General features: G+C 41.0%; 2 protein-coding genes across 2 annotated transcripts; both read left to right on the plus strand.

The window, feature by feature from the left end:
• Nucleotides 1-3459: 3459 nt before the first annotated feature.
• On the plus strand, nucleotides 3460-5957 carry LOC121797409 (primary amine oxidase-like). Its single transcript, XM_042196163.1, has 5 exons — nucleotides 3460-4263; nucleotides 4331-4715; nucleotides 4778-4891; nucleotides 4980-5518; nucleotides 5633-5957. Exons 1-5 carry the CDS (start codon nucleotides 3524-3526, stop codon nucleotides 5841-5843), a joined length of 1989 nt encoding a protein of 662 aa, XP_042052097.1. The 5' UTR covers nucleotides 3460-3523; the 3' UTR covers nucleotides 5844-5957.
• A 5030-nt stretch (nucleotides 5958-10987) lies between these two features.
• LOC121793453 lies at nucleotides 10988-14849 on the plus strand. The gene is made up of 8 exons (XM_042191457.1): nucleotides 10988-11140; nucleotides 11278-11343; nucleotides 11441-11538; nucleotides 11618-11655; nucleotides 11750-11837; nucleotides 11909-12115; nucleotides 12195-12260; nucleotides 14627-14849. The coding sequence occupies exons 1-8, from the start codon at nucleotides 11095-11097 to the stop codon at nucleotides 14753-14755; spliced, it is 738 nt and encodes a 245-aa protein (XP_042047391.1). The 5' UTR covers nucleotides 10988-11094; the 3' UTR covers nucleotides 14756-14849.
• The last annotated feature ends 514 nt before the right edge of the window (nucleotides 14850-15363 follow it).

Here is a 15363-nt window from a genome sequence, read left to right on the forward strand (position 1 = left end):
TTTCCCGAAAAACCGCCGGTTTCCCGAAAAACCGCCGGTTCCTACCGAAAACCGCCGGTTTACCTAAACCCTACCTGAACCCCTACGATACGAACCCCTAGCCTACTTTACACTGTGCGACCCTTTAAACCGGCGGTTCGAACCGCCGAACCGCCGGTTTTGAACCGCCGGTTCACGGTTCAAGATATTGCTGAACCTGAACCGGCCCTTTCGACCCGCCGACCCTTCTGCCGGTTCAACCCGCCGGTTCCGGGCCCGGTTCCGGTTCATGAACCGGCGGTTCCGAACCGCCGGTTAACCGGCGGGCCGGGCCGGTTTGTGCATGCCTAGGTGAAATCCATTTGAGGTTTTGAGTGAGAGATGAAGGTGTAGATAAGTTGTATGAAAAATATGAATGAGGGATGAATGAGAGATGATTTGATGTGAAAAATGGATGATGAATGTGTATTTATAGATGATTTTGAGAAAAAAAATAAAAAAAATACAGAAAAATGGGCAAAAAAACTGTCACTTTTTTGGGATTGTGAAAATATTTTTTTTATTTTTTGGTATTATTTTCAATTTAAAAAAAAAATTATTTTCCAACGGATATGACGTTGGCCAATCAGAACTCGCTACGTCGCCTGCTCGCTGGCACGGACGTGCTCGATGCATTAAGCAGCGCCGTGCCAGCGGCGCGAGCGCAGCGGCAGACAGCGTCTCCGTGCCGCTGGCACGGACTGACGGACGTCGTCCTGCTCGCCGATGTGGATGCTCTTAATGGTGCTAATAAGCTTGTTGGGTTCGAAACACATACTCCCTCCGTCCCATAAAAATAGATCATTTGATATTGTCACATAATTTAATGCGTAATTGGTAAAGTAAGAGAGAGAAAAAGTAGTTAGAATTATGTAATGGATAGTGGAGCCCATAAATAATAAAGTAAAAGAGAAGAAGAAAAAATTGTCATAAATGAATATGGACTATTTTTATAGGACGGATAAAAAAGGAAATATGACATATTTCTATGAGACGGAGAGAGTATCATTCATTGAGGGACTGAAAAATGTGCCCTGATTTCATCAATTATATAATGTCAAGATCGGGCGTGGGCGTTAGAAACACAAATTTTGCCTATTTATAAAAAATGTTGCCAATTATGAGTACTATATTAATGTTAGTGTCGATGAGTTAAACAATATTATTTATTTATAAGAAATGATATTTTATTTGAAAAATATGAACAATATACTACCATGAGATAATTGAGAAAAATCCAAATGAGATAATTGAGAAAAATCCAAATTTCATAATTTTGTTTAAAATTGCAAGACAGACTAGAATTCAACTAAATTTTTGACACGACACGATAACACGACACGAACCGGCACGAAAATAATGGGTTTGGGTCAGAGCTTATTGGGTTCGTGTCCTTATCGGGTCGACCCGTTAAGGACACGAAAATTTCGTGTCGTGTTCGTGTCGTGTTCGTGTCGGGTTCGTGTTATCCGTTAACAATACGTGTTCGTGTCGTGTTCGTGTCGTGTTCGTGTTATCCGTTAACAAATAATATTTTAATATTATTAATTCTTATTATTTTCATTTTTAATAGGTTTAACCGTTATCAGGTCGTGTTGTTATCGAGTCGTTATCGTGTCATCTCGTGTACGTGTTGTTATCGTGTCGTGTTGACCCGAATTTGTTCGTGTCGTTAATGGGTTCGTGTCGTGTTCGTGTCGTGTTCGTGTCTGAGGGTTTCGTGTCGTGTTCGTGTTCGTGTTTGAGGTTTTCTTAACGGGTCGTGTTCGTGTTTGTTGTTATCGTGTTCGTGTCGTTATCGTGTCGACACGATAACGACCCGACACGCACGATTTGCCACCCCTAATTACAATGTACAATTGGCAAGTTTATTCTCTTTTATGATAAATTTATTTTAAAAAAGAGAGATGAAAAATATGGAAATTTTATCGTACCACTTTATTAGTTTGTTTTATCATGTACTCCATATTATAAAATATCAAAGAACGATATGATAAATATAGTATTCCCCTCGTCCCCCATTAATTGTCCACTTTGATTCCGGCAGAGAACTTTTATTTATTGGTTTTATAATAAAATGTGAGTGAAATAAATTAATGGAATGTGAGACCTACTTACCATTTATGGTAAAGTGAAAATGAAAAATTAATGAGGGACGCAGTGACGGATCTAGGATTTTCAATTCGGGGTACGATAAATAATGATACCGACTTCGAGCTTTAAAATCGATCTTTTATCTTCTCTTTAACTTGATATCATTTTTCGTTAAGAAACTTCATTGTATACTGTAAAACAAATGGATTACTTTCTAGTACTGCTATTTGAATGACTTTTGTATATAAAAATGAATTACTTTCTAGTAAATGACTTTTATAGGAGTATATAAAAATGAATTACTACTTTCTAGTGTTACTACTTGAATTGAATGACTTTTGTATATAAAAATGAATTACTTTCTAGTAAATGACTTTTATAGGAGTATATAAAAATGAATTACTACTTTCTAGTGTTACTACTTGAATAACTTCGATCTTCTAAAATGGAAGTTATTAGATTTATATATTAAGGATAATTTATATATTTTTGCACAATATTTTATTTTTAATGATAAATCATCTTTTTGATTATTTAAGAAAATTTTCAGTTGTTGTAAAAAAATTTTAAATATATTCATTTGAACACAAAAGATAGAAATACCAAATGCACTAGAAGAAAAATTAAAATACTTTAGACATTTATTGAGATATGATAAAAATAAATAAATAAAAAACAAAAGATACTTTACAAGAAAAATTGAATGCAATAGAAATTATATAAATTAAGAAAGTTAAAATATTTTATAAGATAAATCAGATAAAAGATAGAAAAAAAAATTAAATATATTAGTAGAAAATGAAATGTTTTATAAGAAAACGTTGAAAGAATTATGCTTTTGAAATGTAGAAGTAATAGATTCGTAAAATAAAGAATAGTGGTATTAAAGAGAACATAAAATTATAACCGCAAGAAAAGTTACCATTAAAGAGGACATAATATTGAAAATTTGAAATGGTAAAAAAGGTGTATTTAAGGAGCATAAAAAATAAATTTAAAATGCTCTCCACGAGTCTTGAACCCGTGTCTTTAAGAAAAGATAAGAGTCTTATGCTGAGCATTCTACCATTGGGATACGAACTTGAATTTGATGACATGTGGGAAGTACATAGTATTATTTCAATATTACCCCTTGTCCTGGTGTAGATTCGCCAGTGGGGGACGAACGAAAATGACAAAAATGGACAATTAATGGGGGACGGAAAGAGTAAGACATATTCGCTCACCAGGCGCATCACATGTTTCCCAAAATATAAACAAAATAATAATAAGGTCGCTTTCTTTTCACCAACTATAGACAGTGTACTATATTACCAATTAGGCATCACTATTTACAAACTTTCCAACTTTACAAAATTCCTCACTTGAAAATCTTCACCGGACCTCCATACCCTGAAACAGAGCCAAAAAAATGGCTCCATCACTGAAAGATGTTATCTTCTTCTTCTTCTTCTTCATGATCTTAATCAGCATTTCATTTTCAATCCAAGATAGCCATCACCCTTTGAACTCCCTAACTCCCTTGGAGCTGAGTGAAGTTGGATCCATCGTGAAGAGCCATTGCAACGGCAACGTGAGCTTCCACTACGTAGGCCTCGACGAGCCGCACAAGTCTCACATCCTACGCTGGCATTCCGCCCCACCCCGCCGCGCATTAGTCCTTGCTCGTATCAACAGCGCCACCCATGAAATCATCGTTGACCTTTCCCGGAGCTCGGTGGTTTCTGACCGGCTCTACCAAGGCAACGGCTACCCACTCTTGAACATAGAGGAGCAAGTGGCTGCGAGCAACCTCGCGGTGTCGTATGCGCCTTTTGTGGCTTCGATTGAGAAGAGAGGGCTGAAGATGGAGGAATTGGTGTGCATGAGCTTTAGTGTGGGGTGGTTTGGAGAGGAGAAGAGTAGGAGAATGGTGAGAGTTATGTGTTACTATTTGGATGGGACGGTTAATATGTACATGAGGCCTGTTGAGGGCATCACCGTGGCCGTTGATCTTGATCGGATGGAGATCATTGGCTTCCGCGACCGCGTTGTGCTTCCCGTCCCTAAAGCTCAGGGAACGGACTACACAGGCTCTACTCCATCGGATGCTGATGATGAAGAGGAGGATGCACCACTTTGCCATTTCACTTTTGATGGACATGTTTTGAGGTAATTTTTTTTTCATGTTTTAGGATGCACCAATCTTGGATTATTGTTGTTTGTTGAAATGGTGTAGATGGGGAGGTTGGGAGATGCATGTGTCGTTCGATATGAGAGCCGGTCTGGTAATATCAATGGCGTCGATTTACGATAATGAAAGGGATGAGCAGCGCAGAGTGATGTACAGGGGATTTGTGTCTGAAGTGTTCATACCATACATGGATTTAACTGAGGAGTGGTATTATCGAACCTTCTTTGATTCGGGTGAACTTGGATTCGGAGTCGCTGCAGTGCCGCTTGTGCCTTTGAAAGACTGCCCCAAAAATGCGGTCTTCATGGATGCCTACTTCACCTCAGGGGATGGCACGCCTGCGCGAACCCCTAACGCCTTTTGCATTTTCGAGAAACACGCAGGAGACGTCATGTGGCGCCACACCGAGCTTGGAATACTTGGCAAAACGGCAAGTCATTTGTCATCTCACTCTTCATTTTTGGACTTGTCAATTGACTTTCGTGCTTGCAGATAACGGAGGTCAGGCCCGAGTCCAGCCTCGTTGTTAGAATGGTGTCGGCTGTCGGGAACTACGACTACATTGTGGATTGGGAGTTCAAGCAAAGTGGTGTCATTAGAGTCACTGTGAGTAGTTAGTCATCTCATTCTTGCCTCTTTGATTACAGAGTATCCAAGATTGATGATTTGCATTTGCATTTGTGTGAGTGAGTAGGTTGGGATGACAGGCCTACTTGAAGTGAAGGGATCAGTTTACACACACAAGGATCAGATACATGAGGAAGTATATGGCACAATATTAGCAGAGAACACAATAGGGGTGAACCATGACCATTTCTTGATCTTCAATCTTGATCTCGACGTTGATGGTGAAGAAAACTCCTTGATCAAGACTAACCTCGAGACGTCTCGTGTGAGCAGAGACGTATCTCTGAGGAGGAGCTACTGGAGGGCCGAGAGCGAAGCAGCCAAAACTGAATCTGATGCAAGAATCAGGCTTGGTTCAGGAGCAACAATGGTGTCTGTGGTGAACCCAAACAAAAAGACTAAGATAGGCAACAATGTGGGCTACAAGCTGGTGCCAGGATCAGTAACCGGCACCCTTTTATCAGACGACGACTATGCCCAAATCCGAGGAGCGTTCAGTAAGTATAATGTGTGGGTTACACCTTACAACAAGACTGAGAAATGGGCTGGAGGGTTGTGCACTGATCGAAGCCATGGAGATGATAGTTTGGCTACTTGGACCAAAAGGTACGTACATATATTATATACTACCATACTATATAATAGTATCAATTGAAATGAAATTGTTTAGGACTTCTAATAATTTTAACTCTTTTTATTTGGCCATATAATATCATGCAGAGATAGGGAAATTGCGAACAAGGACATTGTGTTGTGGTACACTTTAGGTTTCCACCACGTGCCATGCCAGGAAGATTTTCCGATCATGCCAACGCTGACTGAGTCGTTCGAGCTCCGGCCATCCAACTTTTTCGAGCACAATCCTACGCTCTACACGAAGCAAGAGATGGGAATGAAAATTCATGCTGGCTCAAACTTCTCACTTCAGTAGTGTATTTGTCCAAATTTGCCTATCTACTTTTGAGATGTGGATCAAATAAGATTCCAAATTCTTGCTTTTATGGATCTATTTTTCATATTTTGGAATAAATTCGTATTTTAGTCATATCTTTATGACCAAGATTGACTTTTACTCTTACAAAAACTTAATATAAAATTTTCTAAAAATTCAATATATAGAGTGTTTTTCTTTGTATTTTTATTGTTATTTAATTATAGTAAAGTAAAAACAAAAAATTATAAAAATATAAATCTAAACACAAAAGAAAAGAAAAAGTTGAACTTATATGCTAAAGCCCCATGAAGAATTACCGAATCAGCGTGGATTTTATAGAAAGAAAGAAAAACAAATGTATTTTATAATAATTTCAAACGGTGTTGCAATGAATTGTAAATTCATTTACATTAATGGATATTAGTATTTGTTTATTGATAACTACTGAGTACACTTCACCTTACATTTTGTAGTAGCACTTTTATTTTTATTTAAAAGCAATAAGTGAGAGTCAACACATTTTTCAAAGTCCATATTTTTATTACAAGTGAACTACAAAATTAGCCCTTATGTATGGCTAATCGAAAGCTGGAGGTACCCATATTTCAAAAAATGCACCAGATACCTCTACGTATGAGTATAATATCATTTGAAGTATTTTTTCATTATTTACGGTCTTCCATGCCCTTCTCACTCTCTTTTTTTTTTCTAAAATGCCACTAAGGACATTTCAGTCTTTCCAATATTTCATCATTACATTTCATTACTATAAATAAATTTGAATTTAAGAATATTTTAAAATAAATTATTAAAATATTAATTTTTTTATAAACATAATACCAATAAATTATAAATACTAGAGATTATAATACACATATTATCATCGGATGTTTTAATAGTAATTAAATATATTTTATTCTCTAATTATTTTTATTAACAAATACTAATAAAGATTAAAGTACACTAATAATATATAAAAATTATTTTCCCCATACTCTTTTAAAACTAATTTATACTAGGAATATGTGAAATAATGGAAAGACATTAATGCCCTTGGATTGGCAGTTTGGAAATTTCAGTTTGGAAATAAATTGAGGATGAGAAGGGCATAAAAGACTAAAAATAGTGAAAAATTACTTCAGATGATATTATACACATACATACGTAAAGACGTCCTGTGCAATTTTTTGAAATATAAGTACCTATAATGTTTGATTAACTATACACAGGGCTAATTTTGTACTTCACTCTTTTATAAAAGAGTCTTCTTCTTCTTCTTCCCTAGTACCTCCACGGCAGCCATTGTTTCATATTTCGTCTGCAAATTTTTTCAGATCAATTCATCCCTTTTTATCACTCAACTTTCTATAATCTAGTCTATATTAACATTCATTTGGTAAGGGCTGAAGAGAGTGTTTCGAAAATTTACAAATATACAGAAGTAATAATAATAAAAAAATCTTCTCATCTCACCTTACTGTGCACAGTGCCACTGTGTGTAGCTACTTTTCAAATTTAAGAAAGTAGATTGTTCATATCAAAAGGGGCTGGTGGCTGCTACGATTATTCAAAAGTTTACAGCAGCCAGAGATGAAACGTAATGAATAAGTAGTTCTCAATATCTCACATGAAAAGCAAAAAATCAAGTATACTTAGACCTCAAAGCAAGTCACACACTTGCTAAATAATCCTCATTAATTGTTACAGATATGTTTTGCTTTGGAGCAAAGAAAAGCTGACATCTAGTAACATGGGATAAACCAAGACTAAAATCTCGGATCAATCACTCAAGTTACAAGCAGAAAATTCCCATTCTTGAAAACCATAAATGTCAACAGTGAATGAATCTTGAACCAAACAAATTCACATCTAATTCTTGATGCCATGATACTCCCTCTCTCACTTGTTTCTGCATTCTTTCTCTTCATATCTCCATCTCTATGCCACCCTTTAGACCCTCTCACTCCTCAAGAAATCCACACGGTTAAGCTCATCATCCAAATATCCCATTCTGCCTCATCTCCTAACATAACCTTCCACTATGTTGATGTAGATGAGCCAGAGAAGCATCATGTCCTAAAATGGCTGTCTTCAAACAGGCACCGCACACCCTTCCTCCCTCGTAGAGCTAAGGCAGTGGTTCGTGTGGGTGGTGAAACACGTGAGCTTATCGTAGACTTGATCACGGGCTCAATTGTCTCCGACCAAGTCTACAAAGGATATGGCTGCCCTCCATTCACATTTGATGAGTTTTTCAAGGCTATCAGGCTATCTTTGAAGCATCCCTCGTTTCAAAATTTGATCTTGAGACGAGGGCTTGACTTATCGGAGGTGACATGCCTGCCCCTTACAGTAGGCTGGTTTGGAGAGGCTGCAAAAAGAAGAGTTGTTAAGGTCACATGCTTTTACAGAAATGGGACATCAAATATTTGGGCTAGGCCAATTCAAGGCATAACTCTTCTAGTGGATGTTGAGGAAAACAGAGTTTTGAGCTATTCAGATAGACCAAGAGACCTTTGCCTAAAGCTGAAGGCACTGATTTCCAAAGGCAGAGGCTTAGCCCTGTTTCTTGCAATGGGAACAGCAACAAGATAACCATCACAGGGAATAGTGTGAAGTGGGCTAGTTGGGAGTTTCACGTGGCGTTTAATGCACGGGCGGGCCCCATCATATCAACGGCTAGTGTGTTATAAAAAGTCAGTGACGTGCGGGTCCTATATTTATACTCCCACCGTCCCACAAACTATGCACCTTTTTATTTCTAGTGTGTTCCACAAAAATATGAATTTTCTAATTTTAAAAACTTTTTCTCTTTAATGAGTTAAGACTCATTCTCTAATAATTAATCACTTTTTCTCTTTAACTCTTTTTTACTTTACTAATTTTACATTAAAATTTGTATTGAACTCAAAGTACATATTCTTTTAGGATGAAAGAGATATTACTATTAAAAAAAAATGTAAAAACAAGAAGTTCATTATAAAAACAATAAAAAACAATACACTTAAACGTAAACTTAGGGAGCAATATTTACTGCATGACTCACACTACCGAGTATAAAAGAAATGGAGAACGGTCAGTGCGACTTAATTTTATTGACAAACGCGTCACAATCCAATGTTATCAACAAATATTATAAATATCTGAATATTATTGGATGATGATCGACGTGTGGGCCCCAGCTGACTCAGATGTCAATTCAAACTCGCATTTCATCGTTGTAAGAGCATCCATAGTGGGAAAGATTTACCAAAAACACCTCCTGCCACGTCATAAGGACATCCCAAGGACATCCCGACGGACATCCACAATAATAAAAATTCACAAATTCACCAATTTAAATAATTTATGGAATTAAAATTTCGACACGAATACGGAGAAAATGCAACCACTTTATTTAAAAAAACATACATAATTATTAAAAAAATACATAGTTAAAAAAACAACCTCAAGCTTCGACAAATGCGGCCCTCGTCTCACTCCTCGTCGTCCCTGCCGCCAGTCCCGTCGTGCCCGTGGCCGGTCCCGGCGTCACTCACGGCCAGGGATGGCATCCCTAAATCGCGCCGCATACTGTCGATGACATCCTTCAGCATCAACTTGTATAAGGGGCCAGTCGATGCATACCACTTCTCCCATGGTATGTATCAGGGTCTCATGCTGCTGTATGCGGGCGAGTGAGGGGAGCTCGGGATCGATCTGGGAAGGAGCTGCCGATTAGACCTCGGGGGACCCGCTGGCGCTTTCCCTAGCCATCCGCATCGCGGTCTTTTGCCCAACCGGGCGACGGCGGCGGAAAGATGTTTGAGGGGTCGGGGAACTCTACTCCCCGGAGGGGTTGATCTTCGTCCAGCCACACCCAAACTAAACTTGGCGGAAGTCTGCACCACAAGATAAACCTCCTAATATTTGAATTCCCCGAAACCCAATTCACTATCGGGGAACTGCTGGTGAGACAGGAGCTTCACATCATCGGCGGACATGCCGCTGGTTATCGTGCGGAGGTTGTTTTGGTAGATGCCGGAAAATCAGCTGAGTTGCCTCCTCAACCGCTCCCACTGTTTCCGGCATTGCTCTCCATCGCGAGGCTTCCCACCTGGCCGTTTGAATTGGAGGTAGCTTTGGCTAATGCGCCACCACATTCTGTCGATATGCTGGTTAGCCCCGACGTAGGGATCCTCGACTACACTGATCCAGACCTTCGCCAGCGCGACGCACTCCCCTATGCTCCAGATGGTCCTCTTTCTCCCGCCGGCTTCATCCCCTTCCTCCCCGGCCACGGCCCAACTTTCGTTCCCCGCACGCGAGGACGAGGTAGTGCCCTTGCCCTTGCCCTTCCCCTTCCCTCAGTGGGAGACTCCCTGACCGGAGATACCCCCAACTCCTCAAAAGAGAAAGTCTCAATGCCGGTGAACTGAGTTTCCAGAGGAGTACTCTGGGGGGAATCACTAGACAATAAATCCATGTAGGGGCGATAGACATTGTCCCCAGGTGATTGGGGGACCCCCTGCCTGCTCCCCCCGCAGCGGCAGGCATGCCCTGCATCATCCCTGGCATCATCATCCTGGGCATTTGGGGCATCATCCCCGTCATCGCGGCACTCATCCCGGGCATTTTTTGGGGCATTTGGGGCATCATCCCACACCAAGGGGCACATATTGTAGTACCCGGGCATCATCCCCACCATTTGGGGTTGGGGTATCATAGGCGCCATTCCGGGCATCATCCCGGATATCGGTGTACTTCCGCTAGCATTTCCCCCAACTCTAATGGGAAAAGTCGGCGTTTGTGACTCGCTCGTGGCGGGGGAATCACTATCGTGGTGCTCCATTTATCTTCAAAAGAAATGAAAGTAGAGAGAGAATCTCGTTAAAACAAGTGGTGAGAATGAAATGAATTTCAACGAGCCGTATATATAGATTTTTTTTAAAAATTAAAATTAAAAATCGGGACGTCCGTCGTGGTACCGCAATGGCGAACGTTCTCGGAATGCTGCCGAACTCAGGTGTCCGCAACGCACGTCCGCGTCTGCCTTCCTGCTGCCTAATGGCGGACGTCCCGTGCGGACTTCCGGCACGCCGGTCGGACGTTTGCCGGGACGGCCACCGTTGCGGATGCTCTAATTCTTCATCCATCCTCTCCCTATATATATGCTTCTTCCCTTCATTTCTCAGAGTCCTCTGCCCCAATCCTCAACAAAATCGACATCGAAATCCCTTCTCCTAAACCGTGATTCTCCATTTCCCAAATGGATTCTTGCGCCATTTCTTCCCCTTTTCAGACTCTAATTTTTGGTACATTTGTTAGCTCTCTCTCTCCCTCCAATTTTGATTAATGGCAATTGATAATTGATAAATCATAAAAATATCAATTTATGAAAAATGATGAGGTTGATCAGATTCTTAGTTTTATTTTAATTTTTTATGAACAGATTTGGATGACACCCTGTATTCATCCAAGACTGGAATTGGCAAAGCTCTTAAACGAAACGTTGAAGGTCGATTACAATCACCATTTCTTTTACACAAATGCAATCCATCTCGATAATTAAGGAATAGTTTAAACAAAATGAATTTTGGTTGATTTTATTGCAGATTTTCTTGCCGAGAAATTCGGAATTTCTGAATCAGAAGCTCAGGATATGAACAGAGAGCTCTTCAGAACTTACGGAAGCTCCTTAGCTGGCCTCCGGGTGATTATTTTATTAATTATTTTTCCTAATATTTTACGAATTATCTTCAATTTTCAAATTGTGTTGTTTCTTTTGGCAGGATTTAGGGTATGACATTCACCCGGACGATTATCACAGGTAACAGAAACCAACTGTTTCATCTTGATTAAAATTTGTGTGATTTTTTTTTAAATTTTTCTAATTATAACTTTATTTGGTCATATCGTGACAGTTTCGTGCACGGAAGATTGCCCTACGATTTGATCAAACCGGACGCTAAGTTGCATAGCATTCTGCAATCGATCAAACAGCGCAAAATCGTAAGATTAAATCTTGAAATAATTTTAAAATATAAATAGTATTTTTTTACTGAGGCGAAAGCGTACCGCAGATTTTCACGAATTCCGACAGAATTCACGCGATGAAAGCGCTGGATCGGCTCGGAATCAGCGACTGCTTCGAGAAAATCATATGCTTCGAAACGATGAACCCTGCTCTGTGGGGACCAGCGTCGATGGAACATCCCGTGGTGTTGAAGCCGTCGATGGAAGCGATGAGGATCGGCGTCGACGCCGCGGACGTCGATCCCCGCCGCACGGTACGACGCCGTTCTGTGCGATTGATTTTTTTTTATTTTCTCTTGATTTTGGAGGTTTGATTTTGTTTCTTCACTGCAGCTGTTTTTTGACGACAATGTGAAGAATATTGGCGCCGGGAAGGCTATTGGGCTCCGAACGGTTTTGGTAAGTTTAAGGAGTTTTTTCTGTGCGGAGCGGTGCACCGTTGTTTTGTGACGCTTCTGGTTTATGTCATGCCACGTGTCACCAAACAACACGACTGTCACGGCATTATTTATTATGTCACCATCGATTAATTTTAGCACGAATGACACGTGATAATACGTGTCAATTCCATTCTCCAAACCTAATTTCCGGTACCACAAATGTAGACAAAAGTATTGAAATTATTAGAGAAAAAGTACTTGTACAATTTTGGGACAACTACACAAATTTATTAGGGCATTAGCAATGGGGCGCCCTAAGGCGCGCCCTAAGGCGCGCCCTATGGCGCGCCACGTCAGCAGTTTTATCCTCCTACCTCCTCACCTGCAGTGGGGCGCCCTAAGACGCGCCCTAAGGCGCGCCCTATGGCGCGCCACATCATCATTTTTTTAATATTTATTACAAAACTCATACGAATTTAACAAAATTAATACATTAAAATACGAATTTCAAAAACTTCATTTCATTGAATAAAAATTAATACATTACAATGCGAATTAAAAAAACGCGAACTCAACAACGGCGGTTGCGAGCCCACACTTCTTCGATCATGTCGTTCATGAGCTGCGCATGATCCTGTTGGTTGCGCATTGAGGCCTGTCTAGATAGAACCTCGTTGAAGCCTAACGGTAACCCTCTATCGGGTGGCTCGGTCGACGCGCCGGCCAAACTAGATGCACGATCATCTTCATTCCAATCGGTGATGCTTCCGCCTTCATTCTCGACTATCATGTTGTGCATGATTATGCACGCATATATGACATCGGCGATGACATCCTTGAACCAGAAACGAGCCGGCCCTTTCACAATTGCCCACCGTGATTGGAGCACGCCGAATGTCCGCTCGACATCCTTCCTCGCCGACTCCTGCTTTTGCGCAAATAAAATCCTCTTCTCACCAATTGGGCAGCTAACCGTCTTCACAAAAACAGGCCACCGTGGATAGATGCCATCGGCCAAGTAGTACCCCATATGGTATTGGCGTCTGTTGGCAGTGAACTCGATGGCCGGGCCGTTGCCATTACATTGATCGGTGAAGAGGGTGGACGAGTTGAGGACGTTAATGTCGTTGTTCGACCCGGCTACGCCGAAGTAAGCATGCCAGATCCATAGCCGATGGTCAGCGACGGCTTCGAGGACCATCGTCGGGTGGCTGCCCTTGTATCCACTTGTGAACTGGCCTCTCCACGCCGTCGGACAATTCTTCCACTGCCAGTGCATACAGTCGATGCTCCCGAGCATCCCAGGAAACCCGTGCGCCGTCTCGTGCATCTGCATCAGACCCTGGCAATCAGTGGCAGTCGGCTTGCGCAAATATGTGTCGCCATAAGCCTCTACTATCCCCCGGCAAAAGCGCTTCAGACAATCGCGGCCTGTAGAATCCCCGCAGTGGAGGTACTCGTCGAAAAGGTCCGCCGTGGTGCCATAGGCCAACTGACGGAGTGCAACCGTGCACTTTTGCAATGGTGTAAGGCCGGGTTTGCCGATGCCGTCCTCCCGAAACGTGAAGAATTCATCACGTGAAGACAATGTCCGAACAATGCTGAGAAACAGGTACCGCGACATTCTAAATCGGCGCCGAAAAACAGCCGGGCCCCATCGCGGTTGATCGGCAAAGTAGTCTTCAACCAGACGTGTGTGAGCTTCCGCGTGGTCGCGTCGGATATACGACCTATGTCGAATAGGTCTATGGACTTGCTCAGAGGCCGCTGCCGCTGCCGCCTGGCGCTGCATCAACGCATAGCAATGCGTCATCGCCGTTTCAACGACTGCATTTAATGCTATATCTATGCTATTACTGGACTCATCAGAGGAACTAGAACTATTGGTGTCGTCGCCGGGATTCATATTGGTTGGATTTGTGAGAGAGAATATGTAGAGGTATGCACAAATGAATGACAAACGCTCTTTAAATAGAAAACCAAACCGCGTGCCATCGTCCGCGACCTATCGTCCGTGTACGCCACAATGGGGAGGACGATGGCGCGGACGATGCCTATCGTCCGCGGCCATCGTCCGTGTACGCCACAATGGGGAGGACGATGGCGCGGACGATAGGCATCGGGCGCGCCATCCTCCGCGCCCTTAGTATCGGCCGCGACGATCGTCCGCGACCTATCGTCCGTATCCGCAATGGGCGCGGACGATCGATGGCGCGGACGATGCGCGCCATCGGGCGTGCCATCGTCCGCCCATTGCGGATGGCCTTACGATATTAATTTAAGCGGAATCTTCGAAAAGTCCAAAATAACTAGGTTTTGATTATATTGCGTGGTTAATTGTGTAAAAAATGGTGAAATGATAATGAATATATTTTGTGAAAAAAGGTTGGAAGAGCAACAAAGAGGCAAGAAGCCGATTATGCGATAGAAACGGTGAGAGAGATGGTGCAATGGATTCCAGAAATATGGGTGGGTGAAGGAGAAGGAGAAGGAGAAGGACTGCAGTACTATTAGTCTTTATTATGTACATATCTTAGCTAACAAATAATCTTTGTAAAATTATAGCATTGAAATTGAAATTGAAATTCTTTTCCGTTGTTAGCAAAAATGAAGTCTCAGATATTGTTATTCGAATCTATATATCTATAGTGATATTAATTAGCGTACGTACATATTATCTCATTTTATGTTAATTCAACAAAATATTAAGTGATTTTAGTTTCGGAGATGTTGTGGAGTCTGTTCTCTGAATATTACGATAAACTCAAAATTTGAGACGAAATTAATTGCATTAGAAATTTTTGAAAAGTAAAAAAATTAAGTCGCAAATACTATCCTTGAATCATTTATCCACTGAAGTACATCTTAACTTTTTGCTTTTTATGATGTTTCCATTTAAATCACTTTATTTTAATTGAGACATCATTTTTAGTATGGGTTACATATTTAGAAACATAATTATCTTTAATCAACTAAAAATATCTTTTGCCGTTGGAACGGGACCTGATAAAGATAGGCACAACAATTTGTCATCATGATGTGAAAGGAAGCTTAGGTCGTTATAATATATTAATAATTGTCACATCAATATAAATTATTACATGTGTTAGACGAAACTTAAT

Source organism: Salvia splendens, chromosome 3 (assembly GCF_004379255.2).
Source record: "Salvia splendens isolate huo1 chromosome 3, SspV2, whole genome shotgun sequence".
Taxonomy (NCBI): domain Eukaryota; kingdom Viridiplantae; phylum Streptophyta; class Magnoliopsida; order Lamiales; family Lamiaceae; genus Salvia; species Salvia splendens.